The sequence below is a fragment of the Salminus brasiliensis genome, chromosome 16, assembly GCF_030463535.1.
Source record: "Salminus brasiliensis chromosome 16, fSalBra1.hap2, whole genome shotgun sequence".
NCBI classification, from domain to species: domain Eukaryota; kingdom Metazoa; phylum Chordata; class Actinopteri; order Characiformes; family Bryconidae; genus Salminus; species Salminus brasiliensis.
In genome coordinates, this window is record NC_132893.1 from 33,496,691 (window position 1) to 33,516,690 (window position 20,000).

Sequence of the window (20,000 nt, forward strand, 5' to 3'; positions counted from 1 at the left end):
TCAGATTTAGATTCAGAATTTACATTCAGAATGAATTTCACATAGAATTCACATTCAAAATGAATTTAAAATAGAACTCCATAAAGTTACAGCATGGATTTATAGTGGAATTTAAATGCAGAATGAAAAAATATATATCCAGAATGAATTATAAATAGAATTTAGATTCAGATTTAATTGAAAGTAGATTTCCAGCATGAATTCATTGTGGATTTTAAATGCAGAATAAGGTTAGAAAAAAAAATCTATCCAGAATAAATTTCAAATAGAATTTAGATTCAGAAGTAATTTAAAATATATTTCAGATCCAGCATGAATTTGTAGTGGAATTTAAATGCAGCATGATGTTTAAATAAAATTAATATCCAAAATGATTTTCAAATAGAATTTAGATCCAGATTTATTTTAAAGTAGATTTCCAGCATGAATTCATTGTGGATTTTAAATGCAGAATAAGGTTAGAAAAAATATATATCCAGAATGAATTTCAAATAGAATTTAGATCTAGAATACATTTTTAATAACATATCTAGAATTAATGTGTAAATGTATAGTAGAATTTAAATGCAGCATGGTGTTCAAATAAAATTAATATCCAGAATGAATTTCAAAGAGAATTTCAAGTAGAATTTGAAATTGTATTTAAAATAGAATTCAGAGTCAGAATAAACTTATGATAGAATTTAAAAGCAGAATAAGCTTCAAATAAAATTAACATCCAGAATGAATTTCAAATAGAATTTAGATCCATAATTAATTTAAAATGGATTTCAGATCCAGCATGAATTTATAATGGAATCTAAATGCAGAATGAGGTTCGAATACATTAACATTCAGAATGAATTTCAAATAGAATTCAGATCTATAAATATCTAATAGTAGAATTCAGGTGCAAAATGAACATATCCACAACTAGGTTTAAATAGAATTCATGCCCACAATGCATTGCATTTCACAACCAGCAGCCGCCCATTACCCCTAAGGTCACCATGCCCAGTGGAACAGCTTTCTCTGCAGTGATGATAAAGCTCCGTACAAATACTTTGGGATAAACTGAAGTGGCAGAAGAAGTCATCCAACATCAGAGTACCTGACCTCACTCTTGTGGGGCTGAATGCCATCAAATTCTCCTCACAGCAATGTCCCCACAGCTAGTGTGAAGCCTTCCCAGAAGAGTAGAGACTGTTACATCAGCAAACTTCTGATTAACACCCTCGATTTCAGTAGAAACACTGGATGAGCAGGCGTCCACTCACTTTTGGACAGTTAGTGTATGACCCATAAAGCAGTGGATCCCTGCGAGCACTTGTGCCTCTCCTCCTCTGCTGTGGTGTATATATTTAGTGCAGGGTTGAGGGCCGTTAGAGGTGCTGCGTTACGTCTGAGAAAGCTTTCAGAGGAGCTTTAATTTTTCATGAAAATGTGCCTCAAAAAAGCTGAGGACAAAGTAACCAGACAGGATTTCCCTCAGGCTACAGCAAAGACTCCACCAGCTGCCTTTCTTTCTGCATGTGTGTGTGTGTGTGTGTGTGTGTGTGTGTGTGTGTTTTGGCACAGGTCACCTTTACTGGGAGATATGGAGTGTTCTTGTAAGCGTTCACCAGTATTTCAGCTTGTGTGTGTGTTTGTGTGTGTGTGTGGGTGGTCGTTTGTAGCTGACACTGTTTCTGCTTGTGTGGGTGAGACTTATTCCCTCCAACAGCCATTACTGCCTGCAGATCCCGCTGTATAATGCATCGTTTTCCTGCTCTCCTCATTAATGGAGGATAAAAATAAACTCCCCCAAATCCCTCAAAAACCAGCCTTTTAAAATACACAACACAAACGCCCTTTTCAGCTTATTTGTGTTGTAGAATTTGCCCTGCTGAGACTAATTGGCGCGAGCTCTTAGATCCTCTGAGCTCACCGGGCAGATCTGAAGGCCCGATCGAGCGCCAACATGAGCGGCCATGTCTTGACCTTTCTGCTAGACTTCATATCCAGCCTCCCTCCTCATTCCGGCAGTGTCTAATTTGCCCTGCAGATTCAGCAGTCATGGCAGTCATATCCACCACTAGAGTTGCCTTAAAGCATCAATTATCTGGCAAATCTACCTTAAATCAGCACCTTCAGGATCATGCTGAAGCTCCACTGACTGTAACAGGGGGAGAACGGCGTCTCAGTCATCCCCACTCCGGGCCGGAACGCTGCTGCTGCTACTGCACTATGGAGCTTTGGTGGTGGAGCTGCAGGTGGAGAACCTCTCTCCAGAACTGTACTGTGCAGAACCCATAGAGTCATATTAGTGTAAAATCCTGTAGTATTACTCTACCACCTCAGCCCACATGTAGTATTCAGTATTCATCCAGCACTAGTAGTCAATATTCATCCATCACTAGTGTTCAGTTCTCATCCAGCACTAGTATTCAGTATTCATCCAGCACTAGTAGTCAATATTCATCCAGCACTAGTGTTCAGTTCTCATCCAGCACTAGTATTCAGTATTCATCCAGCACTAGTATTCAGTATTCATCCAGCACTAGTATTCAGTATTCATCCAGCACTAGTATTCAGTAGTCATCCAGCATCAGTATTCAGTATTTATCCAGCACCAGTATTCAGTAGTCATCAGTATTAATCCAGCCCCAGTAGTCAGTAGTCATCCAGCAGTAGTATTCAGTATTCATCCAGCACTAGTATTCAGTATTCATCCAGCACTAGTATTCAGTATTCATCCAGCACTAGTATTCAGTATTCATCCAGCATCAGTATTCAGTATTTATCCAGCACCAGTATTCAGTAGTCATCAATATTTATCCAGCACCAGTATTCAGTTCTCATCCAGCACTAGTATTCAGTATTCATCCAGCAGTAGTATTCAGTATTCATCCAGCACCAGTAGTCAGTATTCATCCAGCACTAGTATTCAGTTCTCATCCAGCACTAGTATTCAGTATTCATCCAGCACCAGTAGTCAGTATTTATCCAGCACCAGTAGTCAGTATTTATCCAGCACTAGTATTCAGTATTCATCCAGCACTACTTTTTCCAAGGCTCTGCTCAGCTCTGCTAACAGTACGCTGCACCCTGATGAATTACTTTGTGTGACCATACAACTCGCATTAAAAGGGTTCACTAAACTGTGGTACTGCACTTGGTATGAGACACAGGCAGAGATGTCTGCATGTAATCTGGCCATGGGCATCTGCTGAGTCAGGCCTTGGGCACCTGCTGATCTTTCTGGCTGAATCACTGAATTTGATATTCTAAATGGCGATCTGAAATTTTGCGTTAGAATGTCAGATGGTGAAGATGTCTCCAGAGAAAAGAGACAGCCAGCCTCAGAGCGGCACAGCGTGGCTCTCGCACACTCTTCTCCTGTAAAAAAATCCCCGCCTGAGGGGACTGTTTCACTACCATTAAATGCAGCCTCAGCCCGGCTCCCACAGGAGATTATTGTGGGGCTCTGTTTGAGCTCATCACCCTGCACATCACTTACAGCGCTGGTATTTCCCAGGACGGCCCTGTATTTCAAATGTGTTGACATTTTTCTCAAATATTGAGAGTCTCATATACTGTGCCTTTATTACTGTCTGGATGAAAAGGCTTTTATCATTACTCTAACAGAGCACTGGATGCACACTGTGTACAATTTCAGATCGGGTTTCAGATATTAAGAAAGCCTTATGCTAAGCTAATCACTAAGCTCTTTAGGAGCCGGTTTTGGGTGTGAAGGAGCAAAAGCTTAGTGATTTACTTCCAGCAGTCTTACAAAATTAGCCAATCAGAACAGCCAATCACGTATATACACAGTCATATCAGAATGTTAGGACCATCCCTGGTGTGAAATGAGCTCGGCCCATTGTATCAGGCCCACTGACCATGAAAGAGCACTGTGTAGCTATATAATATACATGCAGACCTTGTTAGGTACCCACAGTACTGACCACCCCAGAGCAGGTAGTATTTGGGTGGTGGGTCATTCTTAGCACTACAGTGACAATGACTGACATGTGGATGGTATCCATCCAACAGTGTCCTGTGGGCAGCGTCATGTGGGCAGCGTCATGTGGGCAGCGTCCTGTGACCACTGATGAAGGACTAGTGGATGACCAACACAAACTGTGCAGTAGCAGATCAAAGCTTCTGTCTCTGACTTTATCTACAAAGTGGACCAACTAGGTAGGAGTGTCTAATAATAGAGTGGACAGTCATTGGACAGACACAGTGTTTAAGCACTCCAGCAGCACTGCTGTGTCTGATCCACACACTCGCCACCACCAGGTCAGTCAGTGTCACTGCGGTGCTGAGAGTGACCCACCACCCAAATACTACCTACCTGCTCTGTGGTGGTCAGTCCTGTGGGGTCCTGAGCATTAACAAACAGGCTAAAAAGGAGGCTAACAAAGTCTGCATGAATATTATAGAAGTACACAGTGCTCCTATATGGTCAGTGGACCTGATGTAATGGGCCGAGCTCATTACAAACCAGGGGTGGTCATAATCTTCTGATATGACTGTGTATATTTATGGAGTTCATTTTGGCTGACGTAGGCAAAAAAAAAGAGCAACTGCATTCACAAATTATTTGGTACTTAAACCTATTCATTTCCCCACCTTAGGAAGTGCAGGGTGGGCGTGGCCAGAGGTCAGACCCCCACTCAGTCCAAAATCAGTTGACCAATGGAAATTCAAAGTGAACGGCTTTTTTTAAAGATGATGCACAAATTCTACTCTACGCTTTGGACAGACGTACTTAATGTACGCAAGGCAAGGTAGAAAAGAGCCAATCAGAGGCTTTTCTGCTTCATATGTTAAGTGGGAGCATCTACTTTCAGAAGGTCACCACTCACTTGCCTAGAGCGAAAATTCTATTTCATCATCAATTGAGGCAAACTCTAGGGGGCGCACTAGCTAGGTTTGGTATAGGAAAGATGTAAGCCTATTGCTGGCTTGTGTAAAACAACAGAATAGTCATATTAGTGTAAAAGCCTGTAGTATTACTCTATGGCCTCAGTCCACATGCTTCGTTACCTTTAGGCACTGCTCCTGGATCTCTCAGCTTGTCCAGAAATGCATGTATAAAGTGTATCCTTTAGCAGTGGCTTAATTTTCATTTCAGTTGCTGACTGTAGGGAGAGCCCAGGAGCAAGAAATACCAATTCTCATATGATCCTGCTTTAAGAAGCTCATTTGTAAGAAGAATTTTTACATTTTTTGTTGCAAATGTGAAACTGGAGGAACTTGAGGTTCTTGTTTCAGGGCCTTTTCAGAAGTCTAGTTCAGACATAGTGAGACCATTAGCCTGGACCGTTTGCAAAAATGGGTGACAATCAAAAAAAAAAATCAAAGGCTATGAACTATCAATCCTTCAACCTTCCATCCATCGTGAACCACATTAGCATTTTTGGCTGAACTCCCCCTTATGCAACAGTATCAGCCACAGCAAAATCTGTACTGAGAGAACTGTAATTATGATGAGGAACATCAAGGAGTGCTTGTTGCACTTTCATTTAAACCCGTTCTCTTGATGGACTCAGGACATGACTACCGTGGAAGCAAATACAGGGCCTCAGACCATCATACGCTATGCTTGGACATTGGACACATGCAGCTTGTCTAGTCCCTGTAGAGAAGTACTGCTAATAGAAAAGGACTGTCTGCAGCAGATAACCCTAGATAAACCTATTGGCCCCATGCTGCCTAATGCCAGGCGTGGGCTAGAGGCCCCCCCCCCCCCCCCCCCCCCAGCATTGAGCTGTGGAAGTACTGTGTTCTCTGGAATGATGCTGGTGGTCCACCCAATACTTTTGGAATGAGGTGGGGAGTTGGGGAAGATGAGGTGGGGTGGTGATCATCATCATCCAACATCCTGACCTCACTAATGCGCTTGCCTCTGAATGCAATCAAAACCTCACAGCAATGCTCCTCCAAAATCTAGTAGAAGTCTTCTTCCCTGGACAGTAGAGGCAGTTACTCCAACAAAAGCTCCTGACACTAGGAGGCTAAGGATTAAACACGTCTCCTCCGATGCATGGAAAGCCATTGGCATCGCCAGGCAGCCGACCCGCTCTGAGGAAAGCGCCGGGACCCCAGCTCCACCGCACCAGCCAACAGTCGCTTGTGCCGGTCAACATCGCTTTAAGGAGTAATGGGGGAAGAGAGCGCCATCTACCCACCCGGAGAGAGCACGACCAGTCGTCGGCTGCTGATGAAATTGATTTTTAACCATGAATAAGCAGGTGTCCCAATACTTTTGTCCGACACTGTATCAATCACTTTAAATGAGCTGCTAGACAGAGTGTAAACAGAAGTGTTTTTATTTGATTTAGGAGTGTGCATGGTTTTGCGCTTCTCACAACAATCTAACATTTTGACACATTTTGATTTGGATGTTTTTACTCCGTCTCTGGACTCCAGAAATAATAATAATAATAATAATAATGATAATAATAATAATTATAATAATAATAATAAAAAACAACATTCAGACATTCTGGGACCGTTCAGGAGTGGGGAAGGCAATATTAGAAGAATCTCGCATTTTAATTACATGCCAGTTTGTTAGTGTTTGACACTGGGCCTGATTAATTAACCCCTTAAATTTACCCTTTAAAAAAACCCCAAACAAATACACTGCATCTAAAACCAGTCAATCAGTCTGAAAAACAGTAGGTCATTTGTAAGGTTCGGGAATAAATACACATATATAATACATATCAATATATACTGTGTATGTATAGTCATATTTATATGTTCCTTTGATATATAATATATGCAGATAGCTTTCGTTCCTGTTAAGTCCCTGTTCTATCCACCGTCCATGTCTTTGCTTTGCCTGTTTAGAACAGGGGTCCGTGGTGGTCCGCAGTTACCTCGCATGAACTCTGATCACAAGTGACTAACACTGTAAAATGAAATGCTGACAGTACAATACTACGCTTCTGCTCTTGTTTATATGCAGTGGGTTGCGGTGCTCCTTCTAGCTTTACATACAGAAACAGCCATCCTCCTCCTCCCTGCCTGACCAACCGCTCAGCTGTGATCAGTAGTGTTAAACATATCTGCAGATAAAACATCTCACGAATAAATCAAAAATCCTAAAATCTCTTTTTTAATTATTATTATTTCTTTTCTTTTTTTCGCGTGGGCCGCTGGCGTGCCGAGGTTGAAGTAAGAGCGGAAACAGTATGCAGTTTGACAGCGTGGTCTGTGTGTCGATGGCTTGTACAGTCTCTGAGTGTTTAGTTGTCGTTTAGTTCGGTCCTCTCCGGGTGCCAGGGCTTGTCCCACACCGCCTCTCCACTGTGTGTCCTTCACTGCTTCATGTGTGTGTGTGTGCGCCCCAGACGCCGTTTTCCACGATTAGAGTGGCAGACGGATGTGCATGGAGGCACTGTTGGGCCGAGCGGCCAGGATGTAGATGGCGCTCTCGCGCAGGAACGCATCCCACGTCACCGGTCTGAAAAACAAACAAACAAATTGTAGGATGGACAAACATTAAACTCTGGCCCTGACTACATCTCCACAAGGGAGATCAGCTAAGCTCCAGAGAGGGACATAGACCCTGTTTACACCGGGTCACCTCATGTGACCAGTATCTGGATTGTATACTGATTGGATTTTGGCCACATGCAAAAACACTGGGCAGTCAAATGCGTCTCCTGTTAGTCAGACTGAAATCCGATCACAGTGCGGGATGATATGCAGATTAGCTTGTTGCACTGCAGTTATTACTGGTGTTTGGATTGTTCTGGGAGGGGTTTTGGTTGTACTGGGAGGGTTTTTGGTTGTACTGGGAAGGGTTTTGGTTGTACTGGGCGGGGTTTGGTTGTACTGGGAGGGGTTTTGGTTGTTCTGGGAGGGGTTTTGGTTGTACTGGGAGGGGTTTTGGTTGTTCTGGGAGGGGTTTTGGTTGTTCTGGGAGGGGTGTTGGCTGTACTGGGAGGGGTTTTGGTTGTTCTGGGAGGGGTGTTGCTGTACTTGGAGGGGTTTTGGTTGTTCTGGGAGGGGTTTTGGTTGTACTGGGAGGGGTGTTGGTTGTACTTGGAGGGGTTTGGTTGTTTTGGGAGGGGTGTTGGTTGTACTTGGAGGGGTTTTGGTTGTTCTGTAAAAATGACTGGCATGGCACATTTGGACGGGGCCTGAAATCACTGAGAAACTCTCCAAAAGGGCTTTTTTCTAAACTTAATACATAACAAAGTTAAGATAAATAGTTATAATATATATTATATATATATATTAAAAAATAAAATTAAATATCTTAATATTTTAAAGTTGAATTACTAAAATAAATGTCTAATTTAATCTAATTTTAACCTTTTTGAATCTAATCTAATCTAATTTAATTTAACAAGATTAGAAGGCCTAAATTCTGGAGTTTGGAGATTTGGACTATGCTTATATATAATGTAGACTCAAGACTTCACATGCTTCAGCCTTTCTCATTAATAAATAAACACTTTGATACTTGACAGAAAACTCCAATATCCTAGCCTTCATTGACGTCGATCAGGGATGGCGATCGGATTCCTGCACAGTTTGGTGATTTTCCTGCTCAAGCGAACCTGATTGAACTTGTCAGCTCATTAACAGGGTTAATTTGTATGCTAAAGCTGGGAACTCAACAGAACTGGGCTGGAATCTGGTCCAACTGAGACTTGCATTCATAAAATCCTAATGGATGAGAGCTTCTCTGAGCATTTTCACATACTTTAACTGGAGTTTAGGCTACTCCACAGACCCTACAGGCCTTTATTTCTTACAATACATTACTATCTCATATTTAGACACACACACACAGACCTGTTGTCATGCTTCTCCATGGCCCTGTCTCTGCTCCTGTCGCTGCTGGAGCTGGCTGGACTGCTCTCTGAGATCGGGCCCACATGGCTGATACTGCAGGACAGAAAACAGGTTAAAGCACAGTCAATCACACTCCTCTTTTCTGCTCTGTCACTGTTTTTTTCTCCCTAGGACACACACACACCTCTCTCTCTCTCTTACACACACACACACACACTAGCTGGGTCACTGAACACAATTGACTGCATTCGCTGCACTGAGCTTCAGTTCTTGACAGTTCTTCTTTTGTTTACTCACAGATTTGACGGGATCAGCCACAACATCAGCCTACACAAATACAATAACTAAGCATTTACTATGCATTCACTGTCTGCAGCGATCAGCCGGAACATTAAAACCACTGGCAGGTGAAGTGAATAACAGCCATGATCTGTCCCGTCTGTCAGGAGGCGGGATCTATATATTAGGCAGCTAGTGAACAGTCAGTTGTTGAGGGTGATGAAGGTGATGAAGCAGGAAAAATGGGCGAGTAGACAAATCTAAGACACTTTGACAAGAACCAGACTGTGATGTTCTAGACAACTGGGTCAGAACATCTCCAGAACATCAGGCAGGTCCTGTGGGGTGTTCCTGGTATGCAGTGGATAGTACCTATATTAGTAGTATCTAATAATAATAATAATAATAATAATAATAATTATTATTATTATTATGAGGTTATTAACACTCTACCAGCATCAGCATGCAAAATATACATGTATAAATAATGAATAAAATAAATAAATATTGGTCTTATATGATTTGGGCCCTATTCTGACGGGTGTAGTTTCACATGGGGGGTGCCATAGTGTAATTTTACTACAGGACACACACACACACAGCTTGTCTAGGCCCTGTAGAGAAGTACTGCCAATAGAATAGGACTCTCTGGAGAGGATAAATCAACATGAACCTATTGGCACCATGCTGCCTAATGCCAGGAGTCAGCTAGAGGGAGCATTGAGCTATGGAGCAGTGGAAGAACTGTGTTCTCTGGAATGATGGATGGTGCGCCGTACAATACTTTTGGGATGAGTTGGGGAGTTGAGGTATGAGGTGGGGTGGTGATCATTAATCTTCCTGACCTTTTGCCAAATTCTAGTTGAAAGCCTTCTTCCCTGGACAGTGGAGACAGTGGAGTTACTCCAACAAAAGCAGGAGGAAACCATGCATGAGCAGGTGTCCCAATACTTATGTCCATATAGAGTATACAATTGTAATAACCTGAAAAACACTTCAGATCAATTTCGGCCCTGTTCTATTTTTACAGCACTCAGTCCTTAAGCAGTTTCTGAGCTGCTACTTTCCATCGAGTAAGGATTTAGGCCACTCTTCACATCTCGAATAAGAGAAACTGTGCAGTGCAGGGTTACTGCAGGACCATGAAGTGAAAATCTCCCATGCTTTAGCCTAACAGTGAAAGTGCTGAGTAAAAAACCCAAACAGCCTCTCTACAGACCACCCGCTTTCATCTTCATCCTCGAGCTGATTTTAATGAGCACAGATTAGAATGCAATCTTAGTTATCAAGTGGAGGCCAAACACAAGCACAGCCATTTAACCTGCTGGGCCTATTTAAGCTGATGAGAGATATTCCTAAGGACTTCTCTGAGGAGACAAAAAACACCTCTTGTTTGATCCTGATAATGGAAGGGTTAGGTCAGCTTTGGTTAATATAGCCATAAGGGCCAACAGAGAGGACGAGAAGGGATGAGGAGGAGGAAGAGGAGGGTGATAATGGTGATGGTGATGCTGATTAAGTTTGTTAGGGTGTGTTTATACTTTTGAACCAAACCAAAAAATAATATAGATAATATATTCTAATCTATATAAATATATTAATCTATATAAATAATAGAAGTAGAAATATAAAATAATATCAATTATACAATAAATATAATATAATTTAAATATACTAAATATATAATAAGATAACAATATATAATATATAATGTAATATAAATATAATACCAATAGAAATGCTCTAAATCACTTGGAATAAACTATTATTGCACATTGACATCCATTCAAAGTTCAGAACATTTTTAGCTTCTCCTGTAAAGTCACTATCTTAGAGATGCATGTTTTTCATTGGACAGCAGCGATATCTAAATGTACTGTATTTACTGTATTTATTTTAGGTTATTACTCTTATGGTATCAGCAGTGTTGGCTCACATTCTCAGCTTGTATATTGACTTTGTAATTCAGAGATTTCAGTGACATTCAGGAGATGAATGTAAGCAGAACGAAACCTTACTGGGTAATGGGCTTTCTGTTCACCACATTAGCCAACATCACATTCATTTCTGTCTGAGAAAAATCATAATTCATTCATAATATGGGCATGACACCAACTCCAAAATGACTACACAAGATCTGAGGTCTACGTGGCTTGTGGAGAAATGAAACAACTAGGTGTTATGGGTTTGAATATGATGGAGCTCATGCTGATTTTGACTTACCCCAAATTCACTATAGGGGAACACAATCCCATGAGGCTGTGGAGGGGAACACACAAGCAGTAGCCACAAACAGGATGGAAGGATGGATGGGTGGAAGGACAGATGGATGGATGGATGGATGACAGCAGTGGGCGAGCATGAAAGACACAATGGAAAGAGGCACAGGCTGATTTCAGAACAGCTTTTAAACTGATGCATGCTGTTGATGTCATTCCACGCTGTAAGTAGTGTCATGTATACAGCTGTATACTGTGTAAGGTTTGGGCACAATTGGTTAAATTTCATGTATTGTTGAGGTTCTAAATGTAAAAGACACTAATAATAACACTCCTACAGAAAATGGTGCGGGTCCCCATCACTGTGTTTATCATTAGAACATCTCCAAAGTTCTCCTCTCTCATGGAGTCTAGTATTATTTAGAGTTCTCCTCAGATCAACACCTGGTTTGATGGTAAATCAGGGCTTAATGATGGTAAATCAGGTGAGCTGCTGCTGCTGCTGCTGATGATGATGATGGTGATGGAGTTGAACACATCCTCCACGCTGTGCTGGCTGGACTGGGGGGCGTCCAGGAGAACCCTGGAGGAACCGAGCTCTGCTCTTCAGACTAGCTCACCAACAAGATCTCACTACTTTCTTTCTTCAGAATGAGAAGCTCTTGTTTTTCCTTGTTACTGGATTTATGTTCACCTGCATCTGATCTGATGGGATCTAAATGTGCCTAGATCCCTAAAACCTCTACATAGTACTATATATATATATATATATATATATATATATATATATATATATATATATAATGTTATATACACACAAACTCAAACACAGTCATATCGGAATATTATGACCACCCTTGGTTTGAAATGAACCAATCTATCAGCTCCACTGACCATATAGGAGTGCTGTGTAGTTCTATAGCTCCAGACTGTATCCATCTGTTTCTCTGCAGACTCTGTTCTTAGCCTCATTTCACCCTGTTCTTCAATGCTCAGGACCCCACAAGACTGCCCACCACAGAGCAGGTCGTATTTGGGTGGTGGGTCATTCTCAGCACTGCAGTGACACTGACTGACATGGTGGTGGTGAGTGTGTTAGTAGTGTGTGTTGTGCTGGTGGTATGAGTGGATCGGACACAGCAGTGCTGCTGGAGTGCTTAAACACTGTGTCTGTCCACTCTATTATTAGACACTCCTACCTAGTTGGTTCAGAAGCTCTCTCTCATCTGTTACTGCACAGTTTGTGTTGGTCATCCTCTGGTCCTTCTTTGGTGCACAAAGGACGCTGTTGGCTGAATATTTCTGGTTGGCGGACTATTCTAACTCCAGCAGTGACGCTGAGGTGTTTAAAAACTCCAGCAGCACTGCTGTGTCTGATCAGTCAGTCACACTGCAGTGCTGGGAATGACCCACCACCATTACCTGCTCTGTGGTGGTCAGTCCTGTGACCACCGGTGGGGTCCTCACCACTGAAGAACAGGGTGAGAGGAGGCTAATAAAGTATGCAGAGGAACAGATGGGCCATAGTCTGAATGATAGAACTACTCAGTGCTCCTATATGATCAGTGGAGCTGGTCATAATATACGTGTATATAATAAATGTCATTAATGGATTTAGTGTCCAATTTCCACTTGGAAACAAGTTCATACAGTCCTTAACATAAAATAACTTCTCAACCTCTCGAGCAGACATTTGACAGACAGGCTTTTCCAACAGCTTTCACTGAGTGATGATGCAACATGGCTTCAAGCTGACAGCCGCTTCTCTACAGACGGCTAAATAATTATACTGACTTCCACCTGAACAATGAACGCGTTATGGGACCATGTAGCATGAACCCCATCAATCTTAAGACTGCTAATTCAGCAAATTCCGAATGTATATATGCATATAAATTGATCTGTCACAGAGAAAATGTGGATATTAGTCAAAACACTGCCATTCACACATCACAACCCGAGTCAACCACGTCCATAAGGCTTTGAGCTGGCTGACAGAGCCTTCCCAGATGTTCTCGGATGCTGACGGCATTCTTTCGGAGTTATTAGCTCTAACAGGCTGCCTGACACGACAGGATTGCCAGAAATGACAGTAATGACAGTTTTTTATCTCTCCCTCAGCCTTGCTCCTAAAACTTTTGCATTTTCCGTTTTTAATTTTCCACTACAGACGAGCTAAACATAGCTCCTCCATCATTTAGTATTCCATGCCTGAAAACCCTCAGTGTGCCTCAGCGTATATATGAAGGACCTTTGCTTCGTAGATTTAATATCCAGTCAAAACAAGCAATTAAGGACAGGTTCTTCATTGTTTTCATCTGAGGAGATCTGATATAGGTTTAACCATTTCAATAGGGAAGGGGAAGGTCCAAGAATAAGTGAAAAAACAGGTGTTTCCAAATCTGGAACCCCTGGAATCGCAACCTAGCTTCCATCTTTGAGAGAGTGGAGAACATCAAGCTCCAGTCTTGCATCAGTTCTGAAAACATCCACAGATGTCCACATCCTTCTATTGTGAGAAGATGACTCAATGCTGTGGATCTGAAAGGATGTGGAGCTGATCAAGAAGAAGACATTCTACTGATTTCTTTGATTTCCTAAGAAACGACCCTTGGATTTACGAAGTATTCTCTCAAATATGGCCACCCCAGAAAATGCTCCAAATGCTCTTAGTTCAGATTGATTCAGCCCTAGTCTTGAACTGGAGGTAAGATCGGTTCCATAATAATCCAGACAGAGAATTCGATTATCAGCTATATGCTCTTAAAAATGAAGCTGCAATGAAGGGTTCTTTGAACAGTGCTATAGAAAGACCATCTTTGGTTTCATAGAAAACCTTTTTTGTAAGAGATTTGTAATTGGATATAATAAAGAATCTTTGCATCCACGTCTTTAAACCTTTAAAAGAGTTTTTTTTTTTTTTTTTTTTTACAAAAATGGTTATTTATGCAGCCAATAATGGTTGTTTTAGAGCACCTTTATTATTTTCAACAGTGTAGTGTTTTAACCAGCCACAGTAGACCCACTGTGAGCTACAACACTCTGAGATGATGCTCCTTTTGAAGCCATATACAGTAATATTATTGTAAAATTATATAAAATTATATATAAGACAAGTCTGTGTTCAAAATCCAATCAAAAATCTCATTTTATTCCCATACTTAGAATTACATTTTTCATAATAGCAAAGTCAAATTGATTCAGCCCTAGGCTTGAACTGCTGAAGCTGCTGCTGCTTCTTTCAGAACAATCGACTGGCCTGGATCGATCTCGACAATGTTATCTGGTTGAACGAAGGTTGTGATGTAGGGTGACCAAAATACAATCTTAGGACAACGTCTAATGCCAAAATCTATTTGATGTGAAATAGCGTTGACAGCTGATGTTCATATTTTAGCGGTTGCCATTTGGGATGTGATGTTACCAAAATCCAACGTCTTCTGAATTTCACATGCCAATGACATGCTGACAAGAACATAAAATGAGAACATTTATTTGTGAGGTATGGAGACCAAAATCCACCGTCTGCTGAACTTTATAACGAAGTGAATTTGATTTCCAACCAAAATTGTTCTGTCTTTTGATGCCAGGATGCTCGATTTTCATTCTCAATTAAAATTCAACATCTTTCTAATGTCAAATTGCTGCTGGGTAAACACTCAAATGTCTTCTATTAACATTAACTGTGTCAAATATACATATTGTCTGCTATTTCCCTTGTACTTAATGGCTGTTTCGACTGGAAATGAAATGCATGAATGGTCTCTGACTATTTTCCGCAGTACCACATGCTAAGTTAACTAATACAGTAGCAGTAAAATAACAGGGAGTGGTCCACTGGATCTTCTAATGAGCATCAGATAGCATTTTCGGCATCTGCTGCTGCTGTTGTTATTGTTTTTTCATTAAAACTGAGGCACACTTGCAGATTTACTGGTTGCTGAAGGCTTCTGGCAGACGGAGAGGGGCTTGTGATTGATTTGCATTAATTTAACTGCATCTTACCCCTGATTATTTAAGTGGCTGTTATTGGCAGTAAGTGATCAGAGTGAAGAGCCAGTTGGCACGGTGATTGCTGTGAATGATAGGCAGATTCTTGGCCCACCTGACATTGCAGGACTGCGACTCTTTGCTGATTTTGTGGAACCAGGAGGCCTGGGCTCGGCGGCTCTCTCCACCAGTGATGATGCCGTCTTTGTCCTGGTCCAGGCTCTGGAAGACGGCCCGCGCTCGGTCTCGCTCTTTAGCTGTTAGCAGACGAACCAGCGAGTTCTGGAAAGAAGACCATGAAGTAAGGCTAAGTGCTTTAGCATTTGTGGATGATGAATGTTGTTCTTATTAAAGGGCTGAATAGTCTGGTTCTGGAGGTCAGATCGGTTCCTTAATAATCCAGACAGAGAATTCGATTATCAGCTATATGCTCTTAAAAATGAAGCTGCAATGAAGGGTTCTTTGAACAGTGCTATAGAAAGACCATCTTTGGTTTCATAGAAAACCTTTTTTGTAAGAGATGTGAGTGTGAAATCCTTGTAATTGGTAAAGAACCTTTGCATCCACTTCTTTAAACCTTTAAAAGTGTTTTTTTTTTTTTTACAAAAATGGTTATTTATGCAACCAATAATAGTTGTTTTAGAGCACCTTTATTATTTTCAACAGTGTAGTGTTTTAACCAGCCACAGTAGACCCACTGTGAGCTACAACACTCTGAGATGATGCTCCTTTTGAAGCCATATACAATAATATTATTGTAAAATTATATAAAAAATGATATATTTACATATATTTACGGCATTTAGCTGACGCTCTTATCCAGAGCAACTTACAAGGTGACTCCTATTACACAGGTGGGCCAATGTAGTGTTAGGAGTCTTGCCCAGGGACTGGTGTAGTGCAGCATACGGTCACCCAGACTGGGAATCGAACCCTGGTCTCCCACATGGTGTAATAGCTCACTGGCAGCTAGTGGTTTTATCTGTTGCGCCCCACCAACCACATACAGTGAGTCCAAGAAGTATTTGATCCCTTGCTGATTTTCTTTGTTTGCCCACTAATAAAGACACTATCCTTCTGCACTTTTAATGGTAGATATATTCTAACATGGAGAGACAGAATATCAAGACAAAAATCCAGAATATAATTTTAAAGAATATATTTTAATTAATTTGTATTTCAATGAGGAAAATAAGTATTTGATCCCTCTTGCCAAACACACTCAATACTTAGTGGCAAAGCCTTTGTTTGCAAGCACAGCGGTGAGACGTTTGTTGTAGTTAACCACAAGTTTAGCACACACACCAGGGGGAATTTTGGCCCACTCTTCTTTGCAGATCCTCTCTAAATCATGAAGGTTGGTGGGCTGTCGCTTGGCAACTCTGACCTTCAGCTCCCTCCATAGATTTTCGATCGGATTGAGGTCTGGCGACTGGCTGGGCCACTCCATGACCTTAATGTGATTTTTCTTGAGCCAATCCTTTGTTGCCTTTGCTGTATGTTTAGGGTCGTTATCATGTTGGAAGACCCAACCACGGCCCATTTTCAGATCCCTGGCAGAGGGGAGGAGGTTGTCCCTCAGGATTGTGCGGTACATGGCTCCATCCATCTTCCCAGTGATGCGGTGAAGTAGCCCTGTACCCTTGGCAGAGAAACACCCCCAAAACATTATGCTTCCACCTCCATGCTTGACGGTGGGCACAGTGTTCTTGGGGTCATAGGCAGCATTTTTCTTCCTCCACACATGGCGGGTGGAGTTGAGGCCAAAAAGTTCAATTTTGGTCTCGTCTGACCACAAAACCTTCTCCCAATAACTTGGTTCATCTTTCAAATGATCATTGGCATACTTGAGGCGCGCCTCCACATGTGCTCTCTTCAGCAGGGGTACCTTTCGGGCACTGCAGGATGTGAATCCATTGTTGCGCAAAGTGTTGCCAATTGTTTCCTTGCAAACTGTGGTCCAGCTGCCTTCAGGTCATTTGCTAACTCCTGCCGAGTGGTTGCAGGACGATTTCTGACTGTTCTCAGCATCATTGCCACCCCACGAGGCGAAATCTTCTTTGGAGCACCGGGCCGAGGTCTGTTGATTGTCATGTTATACTCTTTAAACTTTCTGATAATTGCACCAATAGTTGTTACTTTCACATCCAACACCTTACTAATCTTTTTGTAGCCCATTCCAGCTTTGTGAAGGTCAACAATTCTGACTCTGAGGTCCTGTGACAGCTCTTTGGTTTTACCCATGTTGGAGACTTGAAATCTGTGTGATCTGTCTGATTCTGTGGACAGGTGTTTTTCACACAAGTGATTAGTGAGAACAGGTGGCTTCAGGTCAGGTAACAAGTTGATTGGGAGTGTCTAACTGGTCTGTAAAAGCCAGAACTGCTAATGAATACTAAGGGATCAAATACTTATTTCACTCCATGAAATACAAATCAATTAATATATATTCCTTAGATTTATTTTCTGGATTTTCTTTTTAATATTCTGTCTCTCCATGTAAGAATACATCTACCATTAAAAGTATAGAATGATCATGTCTTTATTAGTGGGCCAACGAAGAAAATCAGCAAGGGATCAAATACTTCTTGGACTCACTGTATATATATAAGACATATATAAGTCTGTGTTCAAAATCCAATCAAAAATCTGATTTTATTCCCATACTTAGAATTACATTTTTCATAATAGCAAAGTCAGTGTTTGATTTGAGACTAATTTTTGTATACAAATCTCAAAGAAAGAGTTTGTTGTTTGAAATGGAGTAAATGTGATTGATTGGTGATTGATTTAATTTGAAGTGCATTCTGGGATCAGTAGTTCATTCTCTGAATTCTTTAAAAATATTAAAGTGGAATTTCACAGAATGTTTTTAATTTCATGTATTTATTCAGTGTTAAAGATGCAGACAACGTAGTTTAGAGTGGGTTTAATGTGAAATGCTCTGTTCTTGTTTACAATGGTGGTGAATTGAATCAGGAGCCATTTTTTATTTATAATCCAAACCCACCAGTGAACCTACACGAGTCTTCTCAGCTTCATATTGAATGGTGATGATGGTAACATAGTAGCAAATATGCAAAATAGGCTTTCTTTGGGGGCTATTTTGCTACAAAGTGGCCTGAAAGGAGCAACCTGTGTTGACTGGAATTTGAAAAATATGTTTATGCAAAAACAAAATTTAAAAAATGTTTAATTGCAGGACCAGAGCCACTGACATACATAGGCATTATAGAATTGAATGCCACAGAATGCAAATGAGCTTCTAACCAATAACTAAATTGATTTATTGTGTGCTTTGAGTTTCCAGTCTGTCCAGATGGGTGTCTGTGGGAGTTTGGATGAATCATTGTTTTTACACGATTGAACGAACACAAATCATTTTAGTCCGAATAATGCAGGCCAGTGTTTACCCACATCACAGCACTGACTCATCACTGTGTTCCTGCATAGCATATTGCAATGTATAGCAATAGCACTTTGTCAACAGCATGCAGTCTGATACACTATAAACCCATTATATGGGTCTTGGCTGTTCACATTGATTAGGGGTAAGTGGAAAATCGTGTAAATTAGATAACAGCTAACAATCTTCCAAAGAGCTTCCAAGAGACTGTGCATAAGAGGAAGTGGGTGGTAATGTGCTGCATTTACATTTACATTTACTTAAGTGACTTTTTACATCAATTTTAACTGTAAAAGTTAGTTTATTAGAGGCTATTTCTTATTGTGATCACTTTAAACCATTTTAATTCAATAAAAATTAGTCTATATATAGCTCTGGAAAATGAAGAGACCACCTTTTCTTTTTACTATTTATAGTCAGTGTGTTTAAGGGAAATTAACATTAGCATTGCATTCCATAAACCATGGACAACATTTCCCCTAAATTCCAAATAAAAATATTTACTATTTAGAGAATTTATTTATTTATTTATTTGCAGAAATAGCAACTGCTCAAAAACAGCTGCTCAAATAATGTGAATAAATGATTATAATACTTATAATGTAAAGAAGTTATTATTCAGATTTAATCACAGGACTAATATCTGAACTTTCTCGGCCGGCTCTCCACTAGTCTTTCACATTGCTGTTGGGACTTTATGCCGTTCATATTCTGCAGGTTCAGCGAATTTAGCTTTGTTTAATGAAATGACTGGAATAAAATGACTGTCGGACACGTAGAGATGCAGATTTAAGAAAAATGATTAAGTGATCTCTTAATTATTTCCAGAGCTGTATATATATGGCTGCTGTTTAATGAAAACCATGTATCTCCATTTTTGTCTGTTTTTTATTTCCTCCATGGTTTGAACCCTGTAGCTACTCTGTACACTGTGTGAGCACTTTTGGATAAACGGACCAATAGAAATGCTCTAAATTACATCATTAAATAAACTCTTATTTGACATTAACTTCCATTCAAAACGAAGAGCAATGTTTTTCATTGAATAGCGACAATATACTTATTGTTATTATTATCAGTGTTGTAAGCAGTGTTGGGGTTGGACTGTTACTGCGTATGTTGCATGGGTGTAGTGTAAGAAGGGATAGTGTGTGCATTGGGTCTGGCCACTAGGGATCAGACCATGTGTGTTATTGGTGGCCAGGCTGTGGTTGCAGCCATTCAAATAACCTAAAAAAGGGGTCCTGTTGACTTTAGCTCCACCCATTCTGGGCTGAGCTGTTTTGTCCTTTCAATAAGGAGCTGAAATGTTTCCTAATGAC

At 40.8% G+C, this 20,000-nt stretch overlaps 1 protein-coding gene across 1 annotated transcript in view; it reads right to left on the reverse strand.

The window, feature by feature from the left end:
• Window positions 1-6,283: 6,283 nt before the first annotated feature.
• phf24 (PHD finger protein 24) overlaps window positions 6,284-20,000 on the reverse strand; it is a 59,933-nt gene continuing 46,216 nt past the window's right edge. The window contains exons 6-8 of the mRNA XM_072659169.1: window positions 15,388-15,554; window positions 8,785-8,877; window positions 6,284-7,441 (exon numbers count right to left, since the gene is read on the reverse strand). Coding sequence (XP_072515270.1) covers window positions 7,345-7,441; window positions 8,785-8,877; window positions 15,388-15,554 — 357 coding nt within the window. The 3' untranslated portion in view covers window positions 6,284-7,344. The remainder of the gene's footprint in view (window positions 7,442-8,784; window positions 8,878-15,387; window positions 15,555-20,000) is intronic.